We start from the raw sequence: 14205 nt of genomic DNA, 5'->3' as shown, positions 1-14205 counted from the left end.
ACAAGTACAGATACTTTTCCAGCTCCAAGACTAGACTAGAGAAAAACTCAAAAGTTAGGAGGCAGCTGTCATTTGTAAGGAGCACACGGAGCTCCTGGGATTTGTACAACCCCATTTTAATGCATTATTTTTTTAAATAAATATATATAAGGGATGCACCGATACCATTTGTTTCAAGTACAAGTACTGATACTTGTCCAAGTACTCACAGATACAAGTACTGATACATGTTTGTTTAGTGTCATGTGACAGTTTTTCTAAAACAATACAGACTAATGATTTCAGGACAGTGATGGAGCACCAGAGCTAAGTCCAAGCCGCAACCGCTGCAACCCTGGTAGTTCTTGTGAAAATGCCAAGTATCGGCACTGGTATCTGAACTGGTATCTGGAATACCTGTTAGAAAGAATGATACTAGACAATATAATAGTGAATTCTTACTATTAAATTCAAGCACATAGTTCATTCCCCACTACAGCCTCTGGGTGACAGCAGATCTCCACTTTAAACATAACGGCGCTATTAGGCAGTATGATCTACAGTGTGACCCACAAAATAAATCCAAGAATCCCAAACAGACCCTGTGGCATCATACGTGGATGAGAACATTCACTGACAAATTAGACCATCGCCCTGGATATTTACTTTTCATCTTCAGATAGCTGTTTAAGCCCTTTGCAAATACAAGATGTGTTTTCTCTGGAACACAAGCAAGCTTTAATCTAATCCCTTACCAAAGCGGCTGCAAGCTAAATGATCTTTTCACAGTATCCGTGTTCACCTCTGGCACAACATGGTGTCAGTGACTGGTTTTTGTGAGAACAACAATTACAATGGCTATCGGATATTGCAGGCCTCTCACTAGGCTCAGAACTCAAGTCTGCTGAGCTTTGAGGTCTCTGGAAGTGTTTTGTGTTTCGCTGATTTTGTGACTTATGACACATTTTATGAGTTTTTTGGCAGCTGTCATGTGGAAATTGTACATCAGTTGCTGGAATGATCCCAGTAACTTGAATTGGGTCCTATTTTAACATCACATTCATATCACAGATCTTTTAAAACTCCTGTTACTTGAGGTAGAGGTCAATGCGGCACTCTTACTTTCCTATAATTTAATTGTACCATGATAATTGTCATGAAAAAAGGTACTGGATTGTATCTCTATTCATGGGCCTCTGGGTATTTTTAATATGGTACTTTTAATAGGACAGAAATGGTGATACCCCGTGCACAGAACTGAAACTGAGACTCATTAAATAAGCAGCTCTGAGCATTATGGTCACCGCAGAACAGCCTACAGAAAAATGGATACAAGGAACCAAGCCCTGCTACGACCATAATTGCTTTAAGAAGAACTTGGGGCAAAACTTTTATTAACCATTGCAGTGCAGGGGATTGACTGCTCATGTTGGACTAGGGAGGAAAATAAAACAGTTATACTCTTCCAATCCTCAAAGACAGCTTGCTCTTAGAGTGGCCCTTCCAGCCTGTCTCCCCCTCCGCTGCACTGGTCTAAGGTCCCCAAGTCATCACAATCTATACACAGTGTACAGGATGTGAGGGACATACCATCTCTGAAGCAATGAAGAAGCCAGGCAGGAGGGGATTGGGTGAGTATAACTGTGTTATTTTGCTCCCTACAACAACCAAGGGTTAATAAACGTTTTTCCCAGAGTTCTGCTTTTAAAGGTTAGTACATCCACAATTAATATTTCCGTTTTTGACAGATACTGAAGAATTAAAGTAAACTTATCATCAATTATATTTTTTATGTTAAGGGAATACTAGGATATGCTCAATAGGATGTTTGGGGGTAAATTTGGGCCATGCCTATACAATGCCTATACAAAGCTTCTGCTAGTTCTGCCTCTAATGCTGATCACACACACTTTTTAGTCAATTTCAACCATTTTCAACCACCAAATGCATCAAGAAAACCTACCACCACCTTAGATCCTTTTTATAATGTCCATAGAACCTGTTGGCGGTAGCTTACATTCATCCATTTGGTAGGTCGTTTGATCAAAAGTTGGTTCAAAGCAGTTGAATTGCCGGAAAACTGTGTGTGGCCAGATTAAGTCTTAATAACAGAACATGTTAATTTGTAGGATACAGTGTATCTGTACGGAAGAGCCTTGGGGCCATGCTAAAAGAATTTCTAAGATTTAAAGTCAGAATTCTGATTTTTAATCTCAGAATTCTGAATTGTAATCTCAGAATTCTGACTTTTAAACTCAGAATTCTGACATTTAGTCTTAGAATTCTGTTTTTAAAATGCTGTGCTTGAAAGTCAGAATTCTGAGTTTAAGGGGTTGATTTACTAACCTTTTAAACACACCACGAACGTGTATACACCTCTGTAGTGTGTTCCCTCCCAGCATGATCTATGGGAGGAATCGAAACACCTTTGTAGTGTGTACACACCCAGCAGGTGTGTTGTGGAAAGCCCTGCAATGAATTGCAAGGTAATGTGGTGTAAATTAGCTCTATGTTATGTTGCTTGCGTTGATGAATGCAGGAATGTAAATGCATGAGCTAACCATTTTTGTCTAAACTGTGAAGCAGCATTATATATGCATCATGTGCATGATTTTTCCATATATGGCATTAGTGGAAATATGCTTTTAGAGACTTTTTGGTTGATAAATACGTTTTGCTGTGTGAAAATCACACACACCTGGTGTGTGTGTGTGTTTAGGTTAGTAAATCACCCCCTAAAAGTCAGAATTCTGAGATTACAAGTCAGAATTCTGAGTTTGAAAGTCAGAATTCTGAGATTCAAAATCAGAATTCTGACTTTCAAACACATAATTCTGACTTTTAAATACAGCATTATCTTTCATATATTTTTTATCATGTCCCCAGGGCTCTTCCGTATATGTGAGTATCTTTAGTTGGTTCTTTATTTCCTAATGTCTGAGCTCCATCTAATGTGTGTCTTGTCCCTTCCACCGGCATCAACCCCACATACGCAGCGAGTTTGCTGCCTGCGGGGTTTAGTAAACGAAGCCTTTTGAAAAGTTGCATCTCGCTGGTATTTGTTGTTCCACAATGGCAGGAAAGAGCAATCATTTTCCAGACGTGGCCTGGATTTTAGAACAATATAATCAGATGTGATGTGTCAGGATGCTGTCTGTGCTCATGTTTAACTTTCTCCGAAATTCATATCCCATATAAATCCTGATGTGATTTAATGACCTGACCCTGTTTCTTTCTTGCAGTATATTTTTGGCACTTACCTGGCTCCTTCTGCTTCTATGGACATTTGCGTTGAACAGAACATATTGAAAGAGATTTACCAGAAACTAGATCCTCCTTTTGAGGATTTATTTGATTCGGCTGAAGAATACATCCTCACGCTCCTTCTCTCCGCCTGGACACAAATGACAGAATCAGACAGGCAGGCCTATGGCAAGGTGAGCTATCTGTCACTCTGCTTAGCAATGTATCTAAAAGGCTAATGTCTTTGCTTTCCCTAGTCACCAAATACTCATTGCCACAAAAATTAAAATAAAAAAACACTCTAGCATATATTTGCAAAGCTAGAGGTTTTCTATTAGACAACTTTTTCTTTTTGCAGACCTTTTTCTTCTTTATAGTGCAAGGGTAGGCCAACAGTTAAAGCCAACTTCAGCTTGAGCAAAAATTATAAAAATGATCCCCCAACATTTGTAAAGATACAAAAAGCAGATTGCTCTTCAATACTCATCCTATTTCCAGTGCTGTCCAGCTTATAGTCATTGCTAGGGGACCCCGCTCTTGTCCTCTTTCGGGTTCAATGCATCCCAATGTAATTGAACCCAGTTTCTGTGAGTCTAGAGTGTCAAGGACTCTAGGGGTCAGTTATCAAACTACTTGGGCCTTCCAGGAGAATGCCACATAGAGCAGCGCCATTGCATGGCACCTTAATCCACAGCACTCAGGACCCAGTCACCACCGGATGAAGAAGGCTCATGATGTCAACCGGTTTGAAGACCTAAGGGAAAAAGGTATGTATACAAAAAGGTCTTAAAAAAAGGGGTGACTGAGTTTTAGGAAATTTTATGGAAAGGTGGCAACTTGGAGTTGGACTTAAAAATAAAAAAAAAACTGCTTATAAACAGTCTTAATTGCCAAACATATACATACTTATGTTGAAGCAGTTTTCTAATCAACTATTCATTGTTGTCAGAGAGCACAGCCAGGAACTGACCTTACTTTTCAATACTGCAGTTAAAGCAATTGAGCTTGCCAGCCCTTTGTATAATTGCATGTGACAGAGTATCATCTGTTCAGTGGCTTATAAGGTCCTCCAAATATCCCTGCTTTCATTATACTACTTCTGCTCCAGTACACCGGTCATATGACCTTCTTTGTGTGTCAGCATATTACAGAGAATAGATATATTAACCTATATGTCAGGGCAAACGTAAAAACAATCAATGCATGTTTTCAATATGTGAATATCTCCCCATGTTTTACCCATTCAAGAGAGAGGTTCCAATTCTTAGATGTGGTGACGGCATTTGTTTTCTTTTTTTCAGCAAGTACAGAAAAATACTTGTTGATCAGCCATTAATCCAATGTGCTCCTAATTTACTGTTTAAGCTAATAACACAGTGCCTTTGCTACACTGTAATCTCAACAAATGTTGTCAGCCCTGCCTTCTGGACTACAGAACTCCACCCAACCACCACCCCTCTCTGTTCTGCTCCACATGTATACATTAATTTCCTTTACAGCAAAACAATGCTGCTGTCTTATCTTCCAAGAGCCTACACACGCACTGTGTTTAGGGATACAGCTTTTGGGAGATGTAGTTATTGGGGTGTGTCTACATCAATAGGAACTGACCTCCTAGCTACCACTGCAAAAATGTTACAAGCCTTAAGCTGATGTCACTGGGAGAAATAAAAGCTGTTCCAAGGTACAAAAAAATGTGCTGGGAAATAAATTAGGGAAAGGGGGAAAGCTGGGGTAGGGGACAACTTTGGATAATGTCTGGACATACACTTTACCTGAGAACTAATGGAAAAAAATTACATGGCCAATTCCAAGTAGTGCTTGCTGGGTGTCTAAAAAAATTGGTACAAAGAAAAAGATAAATGGTGGCATAATTGAAGAGCATGCACAGTGTAGCATTTTTTGTTACAAATCTAAAAATGAAGGTCAATACCAATTTGGATTAGTGGATACTTCTATAAGGTGATTACCAACACCAAAGAAATGGGCAATCGTTAAAAAGACTTGTAGAGAATATTACTGAATCCTCGCTGATTCTGTACAGAGTATAAGGTTGCTATCAAAGTATGTGGAAGATTGTCCAAGAGTTACATTTTAAAAGAAGTGAACATTGATTAGATATTTTTGTATCATAGATTACCCCAAAACAGGTTGAGGTGCCCTCAAACAGGTTGGGTATTGATCCTCAGTTGAAAGTACTGATCAGAGCTGATCAGGAAGGGATCCGTGCACAGATTGCCTCCTGATTGAAGTGGTAGGAATGGGATGTCACCGCTGTGACATTCATGTCTTGCGATAGAGGTAAAAACTGAAATTACCAAACCCCATGTCGGTCTATGGGAATCGGATGTAAACAGACGTGTTTGTTTTACATCAGATTACCCCTAATCCGACACGATCAGGTCTTTCAAAACCGAACTCCCCCCTGTGTGTTTTTCCAGACCTAGCTGGAGTCGGTGGTAACCGGGTGTACACCCGTCCATTTTAGACCAATTGGGTCTGCCTGAAAAACTGACAGGTGGATCCGATCAGACCACGCATGTGAAAGGGACCTTAGGGAAGTGCAGTGGCTTTTTTCTTTTTTAAATATAGACACATAACATGTTTTATTGCAACTATGCTGCTTCTTAGATACAGTATGTTGTACATAGAACAACTGGTAAAGACCAAGTGCCTGGCAGTTTTCTCTATACATCGTATCTAAACATGATGTGGGTTTTCACATATGACTTTTCAGATATGATTCACATGTGATTTTTCACATACGGTATGTGTTTTTAGTCATTCTTTGCAATCTCTACTAGACAAAATTACCCTTGAGGGTTTGAGGGGAGTTCTGCAGGGTTTTATTTTTTTATCAACAGCAGAAAAATCCCCAGTAGCCTCTCAACTACTAGGATAACACTGTGGGTATATAATTTTTTGGATGAGTCCATCAGGGTAAGGGATGAATCCATTATAACAGTAACATACTGTAAATAGCAAGAAAATTAAAACATTGAAATCTGACATGGGAGTTCTGCTACAGCAGTCAAATAATTTTTATTTTATGAGCTGAAGGGGTGCATGCTAGGTGGGCCTAAGTCACTGTCTGGAACTCATCTGCCTGTTTATTATGGTCAGAATTACAATTTGATCCAGTCAGCTGCTCTCCATCACATCCCACAATATTCACAGTAAAATAGCTGCTGTCATTGGACAGCTGGTCTTTCCATTCATTTAATACCAGAGCCCCCTTACTCCTGCAGAGGTCGGTAGCATATTCCTGACTTTGTTTTATTCTTTTATTAGGTAGAGTTGGTTGAAGAATCCCGACAGCTGGAGTCAGCTTACTATAGAAAGCTGCAGGCTCTGCAACAGGAGAAGGCGTCCCGGAAAGATGTGGTAAGAGACGATCTCTGTTCCATTATTCACAGGTCTGTATTGAATATGGCAGCCAGTTAAAAAGGAATTTCTCCAATCAATACATCTAAACTGACCACACAGCAAAAAAAGTAATTTTAATGTTGGAAAAAATAAAACGCTATGTGAAAGAAAAACTAAATAACCTGTTGTCTACAACTGCCATTCACACATGCAAGGATGTGAATTTCTGTTCCCGTGTGTAGTGGTTCTTTCTCCTGAGCTTTTAGTAGCTGTATCCGGAATACAACAAGCTCGGCTACCATGAATGTTCTCCTGAACTGCCTCCACAAGCTGTGCTGTATGTCACATAGGAGCCCATTTATAAAGTAGCAGTATGATCTAACCATGGCCATTTCCATGCTTTTCTAATAAACCTCCTTCTAATAAAATCCCCTCCTAAAAGCGCACCTCCAGCTGCGTGCTATATATAATACTTTTTACACTTTGCTTGCTTACAGGCTCAATCAAATCCCTATGTGTTCTAATGAATAGGAAAAAGCGTTCTAGAATAAGAAATCCTGTTGCATGATCTGAAACAGGTCTTGTGACAAAGCTCTCCTCCTATCTACAATTGTTTGCAGTTATGAAGAGAACGCACTGTAGGATATCCCCAGCTTCTTCATTTATAAATAAAACAAAATGCCAGGACAGTGTGGAGGATGTCCAGTGACAAGAAAAATACAGCTGGTCCAGTTCCTTTGACTTATTTTTTACAGATGGACCATTTCCCAGCTTTACAGTGCAGAGAGCCTTAAAACGTATTGCAGTAACACTGTGTATTGTAGAACCTTAGCTGGTTAGCAGACATAGCACAAAATTCCCTAGGTGAGAAACCAGAATTACTGCGAGGTCCAAGCCCAATCCTGGCTTCTCTGGCACCTACAGTAGATGAAGTTCCTCACTGGTTCTCCATCCCACAAACAGACCACCTGGTCAGACAGCAACTCACATCACGCACCCTCCCCCAGGCAGGAGGCCCGGGGGAAGAGGTCAGCTCACATGGTCAGCTCTGGATATTTATGTCTTCCTCCATCATGCACCACTGGCCATGAACCTCCTAGTGATTGGCTAGAGAGACACATATATTGATAACACCACATTATTGGATGCTGTGCTTTGTGGCAAGGTCACACCCAGATGAGCACGGACTATCAAATTAGCTAGGCTGGATACAGTCCATAAGAACTAAATGTAAGAAGTTACTCCACTTAGGGCAAGGTGGCTACCCATAAAAAAACTCAACCACAAGACCTAGATTGCTATTCTCAATGTGTACTCTAATTGTACCCAGGAGCACGTAGAATACATGTGGCCATGTAGATGAGCTTGTTTTTCTGTATTTGAAGTGTTCCTTAATCTTAAATCTGCAGAATTATTTCTATTCTATTTCAAAATCTAATATTCAAAAAGAACAACATTTCAAACCAAATTTCGAACATTATTTATCAAGTCTCTGATGGTATTATCAAACGTTTTATCAAAAGTATCAAACTCATGAGATTTTTTGTATGAACATTCATACAAAACTCTACCAGTATATGGCCAACTTTACTCCTGTGTGCTACATACAGCCCACAAGGTCTTTGGATTTCTGCTGGACATGCGCTTCTTCTCTATACTTTACCTTTCTTCACCAACCTTGGAATAATTGACACTGTAAGTCCTTTGAACTATATTATTTGTAATGCAGTTATGACATTTTCTATTATTTTTATAATTATAAGAAAAAATCGTAAACATGTCTTTGTTTAGACTGGTTCTGAAGAATATTGCTTTGAAATATAAACATTTTTTTCCTGTGAAAAACTCATGGAACGCTAAGATGTTAATATTTTGTTTAACGTTGCCATCTGTTTTCATAATTACCCGAACTTAGGACCTGTTCAAAAGAGACCATTAAAATATTTAGGATTTTATAGTTCAAAGTAAAAATGTTTGGATGATTTGTCTTCCTTCTTCCAGACCATGCTATGGTAAATCACCCTTATTTCCTGTAATGCCACATAATATAATCATTTAAAGTAATGGCTGTGGTTCAAAAGAACAGCAGTGGGATGTCCTGGAGGAGAGCAATATAGAACATCGGGTCACTGACCTAAGGAACAAGAAACCAAGAAGGTTCCTGTTCAGATCCTGTACCTTATACATTGTATGGGTACTCAACATGCATAATATGGTCACGATCCACCCAGCTGCCTGACTCACAGCTGGCTGTGCCTCTCTAGAGCCAGAGTCAGCTGTGCCCACCCCCTCCCCTGTCTGTCCCTCCAGTCAACGCTTAATGACTGTCAGTCACCGCTCCCTATAGGGTTCCCCCCTCCTCTCTATGTTCCTCCGGCGTTGACTGGAGAGACAGACAGCGGAGGGGGTGGGCACAGCTGACTCTGGCTCTAGAGAGGCACAGCCAGCTGTGAGTCAGGCAGCTGGGTGGATCGTGACCATATTATCAGGATCTTTCCTGGCTTCAACTCGACTCTGCACTGTCAGCATAAAGAGGGCAATAACCTGCTAGGTGCTGACTTTAGGTCACAAGGAGAACATTAGTGACCCAAAAGAGGACTAAAGCCAAAAAAAGGTTTAGTTCTCTTTTAACTTATAGGAGTCTCTGACACAAAGTAAATTGAATTCACACCAGCTCTGACAGTCTCCTATTTCAACCACCGAGAAAGATTGAGACACATATCTACTGTAGGTTGGCAAGAGTTAGTGTTTCCAGGCAGATTTGGGGAAGATTTGTTGATTTTACTTTACAGAATCCCCCCTATTCTGTGGATGTCCTCTTTAGCATGGTGGTGTATGCTGGGACTTTAAAGCACAACTCCACCCAAAACTTTTATTTTGGATTACTTATTTTGGATAGAACAGGCACACAAGCACAAGAAACATATTTTTTCTGTATGATTATCTGTGATTTGATATAATTAAAAAGCAAACCACCTCTTTCTTGTATAGGTGACGCAAGTACAGGAAATGAGGAGAAATTTACCCTATGGGGTCATAGACAGAAATAAAAAGCTGACAAAAAGTTGGCCTTAAAATTCTGCCAAGCCTGGACTGGGACTTTGCCATCCTATAGAGCCTTGGTTCTCAACTGGTGGTTTGTGACCCAAAAGTGAGTCGTGACCCCATGTTCAGTGGGTCGCCGCATGCCTTCCACTTTTCTACTTGAGAGTTTTCTCAGCCCCCCAGTGCAGCACTGTCAGTACTTGCACCAAGCAGCCATTCAAAATATGCTGCCCAGTGCCGAGTGTCAGCTTGAGGTGAGGTGGGGTGGGCTGGAGCTATGGCCACGAGGGAGCACTATCCATACTTGCATTGCCTAAAGCTCCTTCACGTGTCCTGTAGAGGTGCCTGGACTGGGGTGACGTCACATTCTGGCTCCTGGCACCTCTACAGGGCACGCAAGGGAGCTGTACAAGCAATGCACATATGGAGAGAGCTCCGTCACAGTTCAGCAGCCCACATTGTACCCCAGGTTGAGGATCCACTGCAGTTCTCATAAGGTAGGTAGAATATTATTTGGAGTGTATATGTGTGTGTGAGAATGTCTGTGAGTGTGTGAGATTGTGTCTGTGGTTGTGTATGTATGTCAGTGTTTTTGAGGGCCCGTTCACACTAGTACAGTGCGTTAAATGCAATCGCACCTACTGTGCATTCTGGTGTGGGAGGTATGTTAGGTTGCCACTCATTTGAATGGCACGCCAAACGCACCCCCCACCCACAGTTCGTACGCCCGCACTGGAACGCACGGGAGCCTAATTCCGCTCGTTCCAAAGCAGTGCGACTTGGGTCGCGACTTAATCATCAAGGACAAATGTGGGTCCTGAAGTTACACAGGTTGAGAACCACTGCTATAGAGTGTCTATGCCTTATAGTCTCTGTGCGGCATGCTGACTGTGTATGACTGATGATGTCTGAAGCTTGAAACAGACATTTTCTGCTTTGATGAAGGCATGAAGCTGTTGTTGTTGCACATCTTCAAAGAAAGATCGTTAAATTAATCTTCCAAATCCTTTATGCTGATGTCAGCACTAAGTGACTTTGGACAAACAAAATACCGAGAAACGCGACAGCCACAACGTCAAACATAACAAGCCGATAATCCCCTTTACACAATCAGATTAGTAATTCCAAGTGGAGTCATTTATCAACTGCATGGTAAAACACCAGAGCTCATTTATCATTGTTTTCCCCATAGATACGCATGTCATGTTTCATTTTATGAAGTATGAACGGTGTATGAAATGAACAGAAACACCCAATACGGCTTTAAGAACAGCACACCATAGTGTTAACCATTTAGCATTGCATCTTGTATGATACACACACACACATATACTATCACACACACACACACACACACATACATACACATAGATACACTAACACACACATATACTCACACATACACTAACACACATACACACATAAACTCACGCACGCACACATACATGCATACCCATACAAGCACACACATATAGACACACACACCCACACACATACACTAACACACACATGCACGCACTTACACACACATACACTAACACACACACATGCATGTACGCACATACAGGTGAAACTCAAATAATTAGAATATCGTGCAAAGTCCATTTATTTCACTAATGCAACTTAAAAGGTGAAACTAATATATGAGATAGACTCATTACATGCAAAGCAACATAATTCAAGCTGTGATTTGTCATAATTGTGATGATTATGGCTTACAGCTCATGAAAACCCCAAGAACCCCAAATCCACAACCTCAAAAAAGTAGATTATTACATGCAATCAATAAAACAAGGATTGTACATAGAACAATATCGGACCTCTGAAAAGTACAAGCATGCATATGTACTCAGTACTTGGTTTGGGCCCCTTTTGCAGCACTTACTGCAATTACTTTTGCACGATATTCTAATTATTCGAGTTTCACCTGTATATACATACACACATGTGCACGCACCGCACATACATACCTATACACCCACACACATACTGTATATACACATACACCCACACAATAACACGCACACACACACACACACACACACACACACACATATACTCTATCACCTATACACACACGTACACAAACACTAACACACACACATAAACACACATGCACATATGCGCACACATACATACATGCACACACATATTTTTGTGTTTCTACCAGCATACAACATCTCAGAGAATGCTGACACAATATAAAAGTATATAAAAAAAAATTTTTTTGTAATTGGATGGATGGGAGAATAGTTAGAAGAACCCCTGTTTGTCCTGATGACCTTTGTTTCAGGTACATAAAGTGTTGGGATATGCAAAATGTTTAAGTTGTCCCTGACTTGTCCCTGAAGGTGAGGGGAATCTCAGGTACATAAAGCGATGGGATATGCAAAACTTGTAAGTTGTCCCCGCAACAGAAGGTGAGGGGGAAATCTTTCACTGGATAAACCTGTTCTGGGGATGGCTGTTTAAGAGGGGTTCTGCTCTCACTATGGAAAGGTTTTCATCTTGTTTCCTGCTGTGTCTCTGGAATGGGAAGGAAAGGGTAATCTCTCTAATGTTACACAGAGAAAAAGTCCTGAGCTTGCAATCTACAAGGAGGGGCAAGTGATCCAGAAGGTAATAAATGTGAGGGATGTCTGTGAAGGTTCTCATTCATTCAGGTCATGGTATATCTGTAAAAAATAAGCCAAGGCAACTGGACTTGCTGTATTTTTCTTGAAAACGTTTCACTGGTCATCCAACCAGCTTTCTCAGTTCAGAATGACTTGTACAAAAATTCTCTGAATAAATATGGTGAATGTTGTTCCAATCCACATGATTGTGACTAACAGATTATGTGGATTGGAGCAACATTCACCATATTTATTCCCAGATAATTTTTGAACAAGTCATTCTGAATTGAGAAAGCTGGTCGGATGACCAGTGAAACGTTTTTTAAGAAAAATACAGCGACTCCAGTTGCCTTGGCTTATTTTTTTATAAATAAATGTGAGGGATGAATTGAATGAAGGAGCCACTTACACTTGCCGTATTGTGCAATTAGGCGTGGTATGTGCACATTATGGTAAAACGATCTCTTAATTTGCTTTCCAACAGTGATGTAAGGTCGGCACTCCCTGATGCCGCTCTGTCTCTGCCATGTTCTTCGTCACTTCATTCAGACCGGTGCCTTCTTCCTTCAGGCACCAGGGTTATTCTGTCCCGAGACTTGCCAAGAGTGTACATTGCACTGCACATACACTGCAAGAAGTGTACAAATAAAAAAGAAAATCCTAGCAACATACAATATCCCTGCTACCATTAAACATTATCCATTAGCAATTGCTTTGAGGGGGGCACCAGTTTTCTGTTTTAATAGTTCATCCAGGGCTGCCTGCTGGTAATGAAAGCTCATTTTTCATGTTCTTTTTTTATTGTCTCCATGAATGACACCCAGCAGTCTTTTCATTGATAGCACCAGCTAAATGAGAACCTGAGCTATTTAATAATGTTGTAATGTGAAAAGAACGAGAGAAAAAGTATAGAAACTACATTTTAACATGGATACCCCTTTAAAAATTCATTGATTATGCCTTCTCTTTAAGTAGAATAATGTAACTCTAGATTGTCTTACCAGGATAAAGCTCAAAAGTCAGTCTTTGTGCCACCTCCTGACATCCCTAAAGAACCCAACTTGTGGGAGTTGGTACCTGAGGAGTACAGGAATTACAACCTGGGCACCCTAGTGCGACATCGGATGGAACTCGAACACTTTCGTTCCTTCTTAGAAGACCATTTTGCAAGGTACAGAAGTGACTAACAGCCTGTAAATGACTAACATAGCTGATCTTCTGTGAAATATCTGTATCTGTAAAACATATACCATCTCTTATGAACAAAGTTCCTTTAAAGGGATCTTCACTTTGATTTAGTGGAGTTTTACAGTACAAAAGTGAGAACAAATGGAGGGGGGGAATGTGAAGGCAGAGGTACGTGACTCAATGGTCATTACAGTGAGGTATAGAGTACACCTAAAAAAGGGAAAAGTGTGTAGCAATATTTTGAAAGAAGTACCGTACATTCCAAGGAACCTAAAAAGCAAAGGGACTCATGTAAGGTAGACCTCCCTAACTGTTGTAGAGGTAGCAAACTCCAGTTATTTATGGGTCAAAGCTTTAAAGGTGTGGGAGTCCCCGTGAGTCACCCAACAAGACCAGGTTAAGAAGGCCTCCTTAGATTTGTTTCGGTTAGATGCCACCTGGGTCTTCTAAGTCATATCATTGAGAATCTGTGCCCACTCCACAAGATAAAAAGGAATGGCAGATTTTCAGGGTTTGGAGATTGCAATCGTACCTGCTAGTAGGCAGTATCTCAAAATGCCTTGACTTTAAAGAGGGACCCAGGTATCATAGACAGAAGAGCCACCACTCAAGGGGAAGTTAGGGTGATAGAAATGTTTATGTTATTGTAAGTGGAGAAGACGTTTTTCTAAAAGTAGGTTAGCTGATGGCATCCCCACCAAATATTGAGGTAGTTTCACTTTGCTGTTTTACTACAATAGGGTTCACTTCAGTGTGTGTATGTATATAT

The 14205-nt window shown here is 40.5% G+C and overlaps 1 protein-coding gene across 1 annotated transcript in view; it reads left to right on the top strand.

Moving 5' to 3' along the window:
* The window catches only part of RGS22 (regulator of G-protein signaling 22), a 74318-nt gene that overhangs the window by 43922 nt on the left and 16191 nt on the right, over nucleotides 1-14205 (top strand). Inside the window, exons 15-17 of the mRNA XM_018558972.1 lie at nucleotides 3222-3416; nucleotides 6514-6606; nucleotides 13253-13419. Of these exons, the coding sequence (XP_018414474.1) occupies nucleotides 3222-3416; nucleotides 6514-6606; nucleotides 13253-13419 (455 nt within the window). The remainder of the gene's footprint in view (nucleotides 1-3221; nucleotides 3417-6513; nucleotides 6607-13252; nucleotides 13420-14205) is intronic.

Source organism: Nanorana parkeri, unplaced genomic scaffold, assembly GCF_000935625.1.
Source record: "Nanorana parkeri isolate BGI_ZX_2015 unplaced genomic scaffold, ASM93562v1 scaffold16, whole genome shotgun sequence".
NCBI classification, from domain to species: Eukaryota; Metazoa; Chordata; class Amphibia; order Anura; family Dicroglossidae; genus Nanorana; species Nanorana parkeri.
This window is presented reverse-complemented; position numbering and strand designations above follow the sequence as displayed.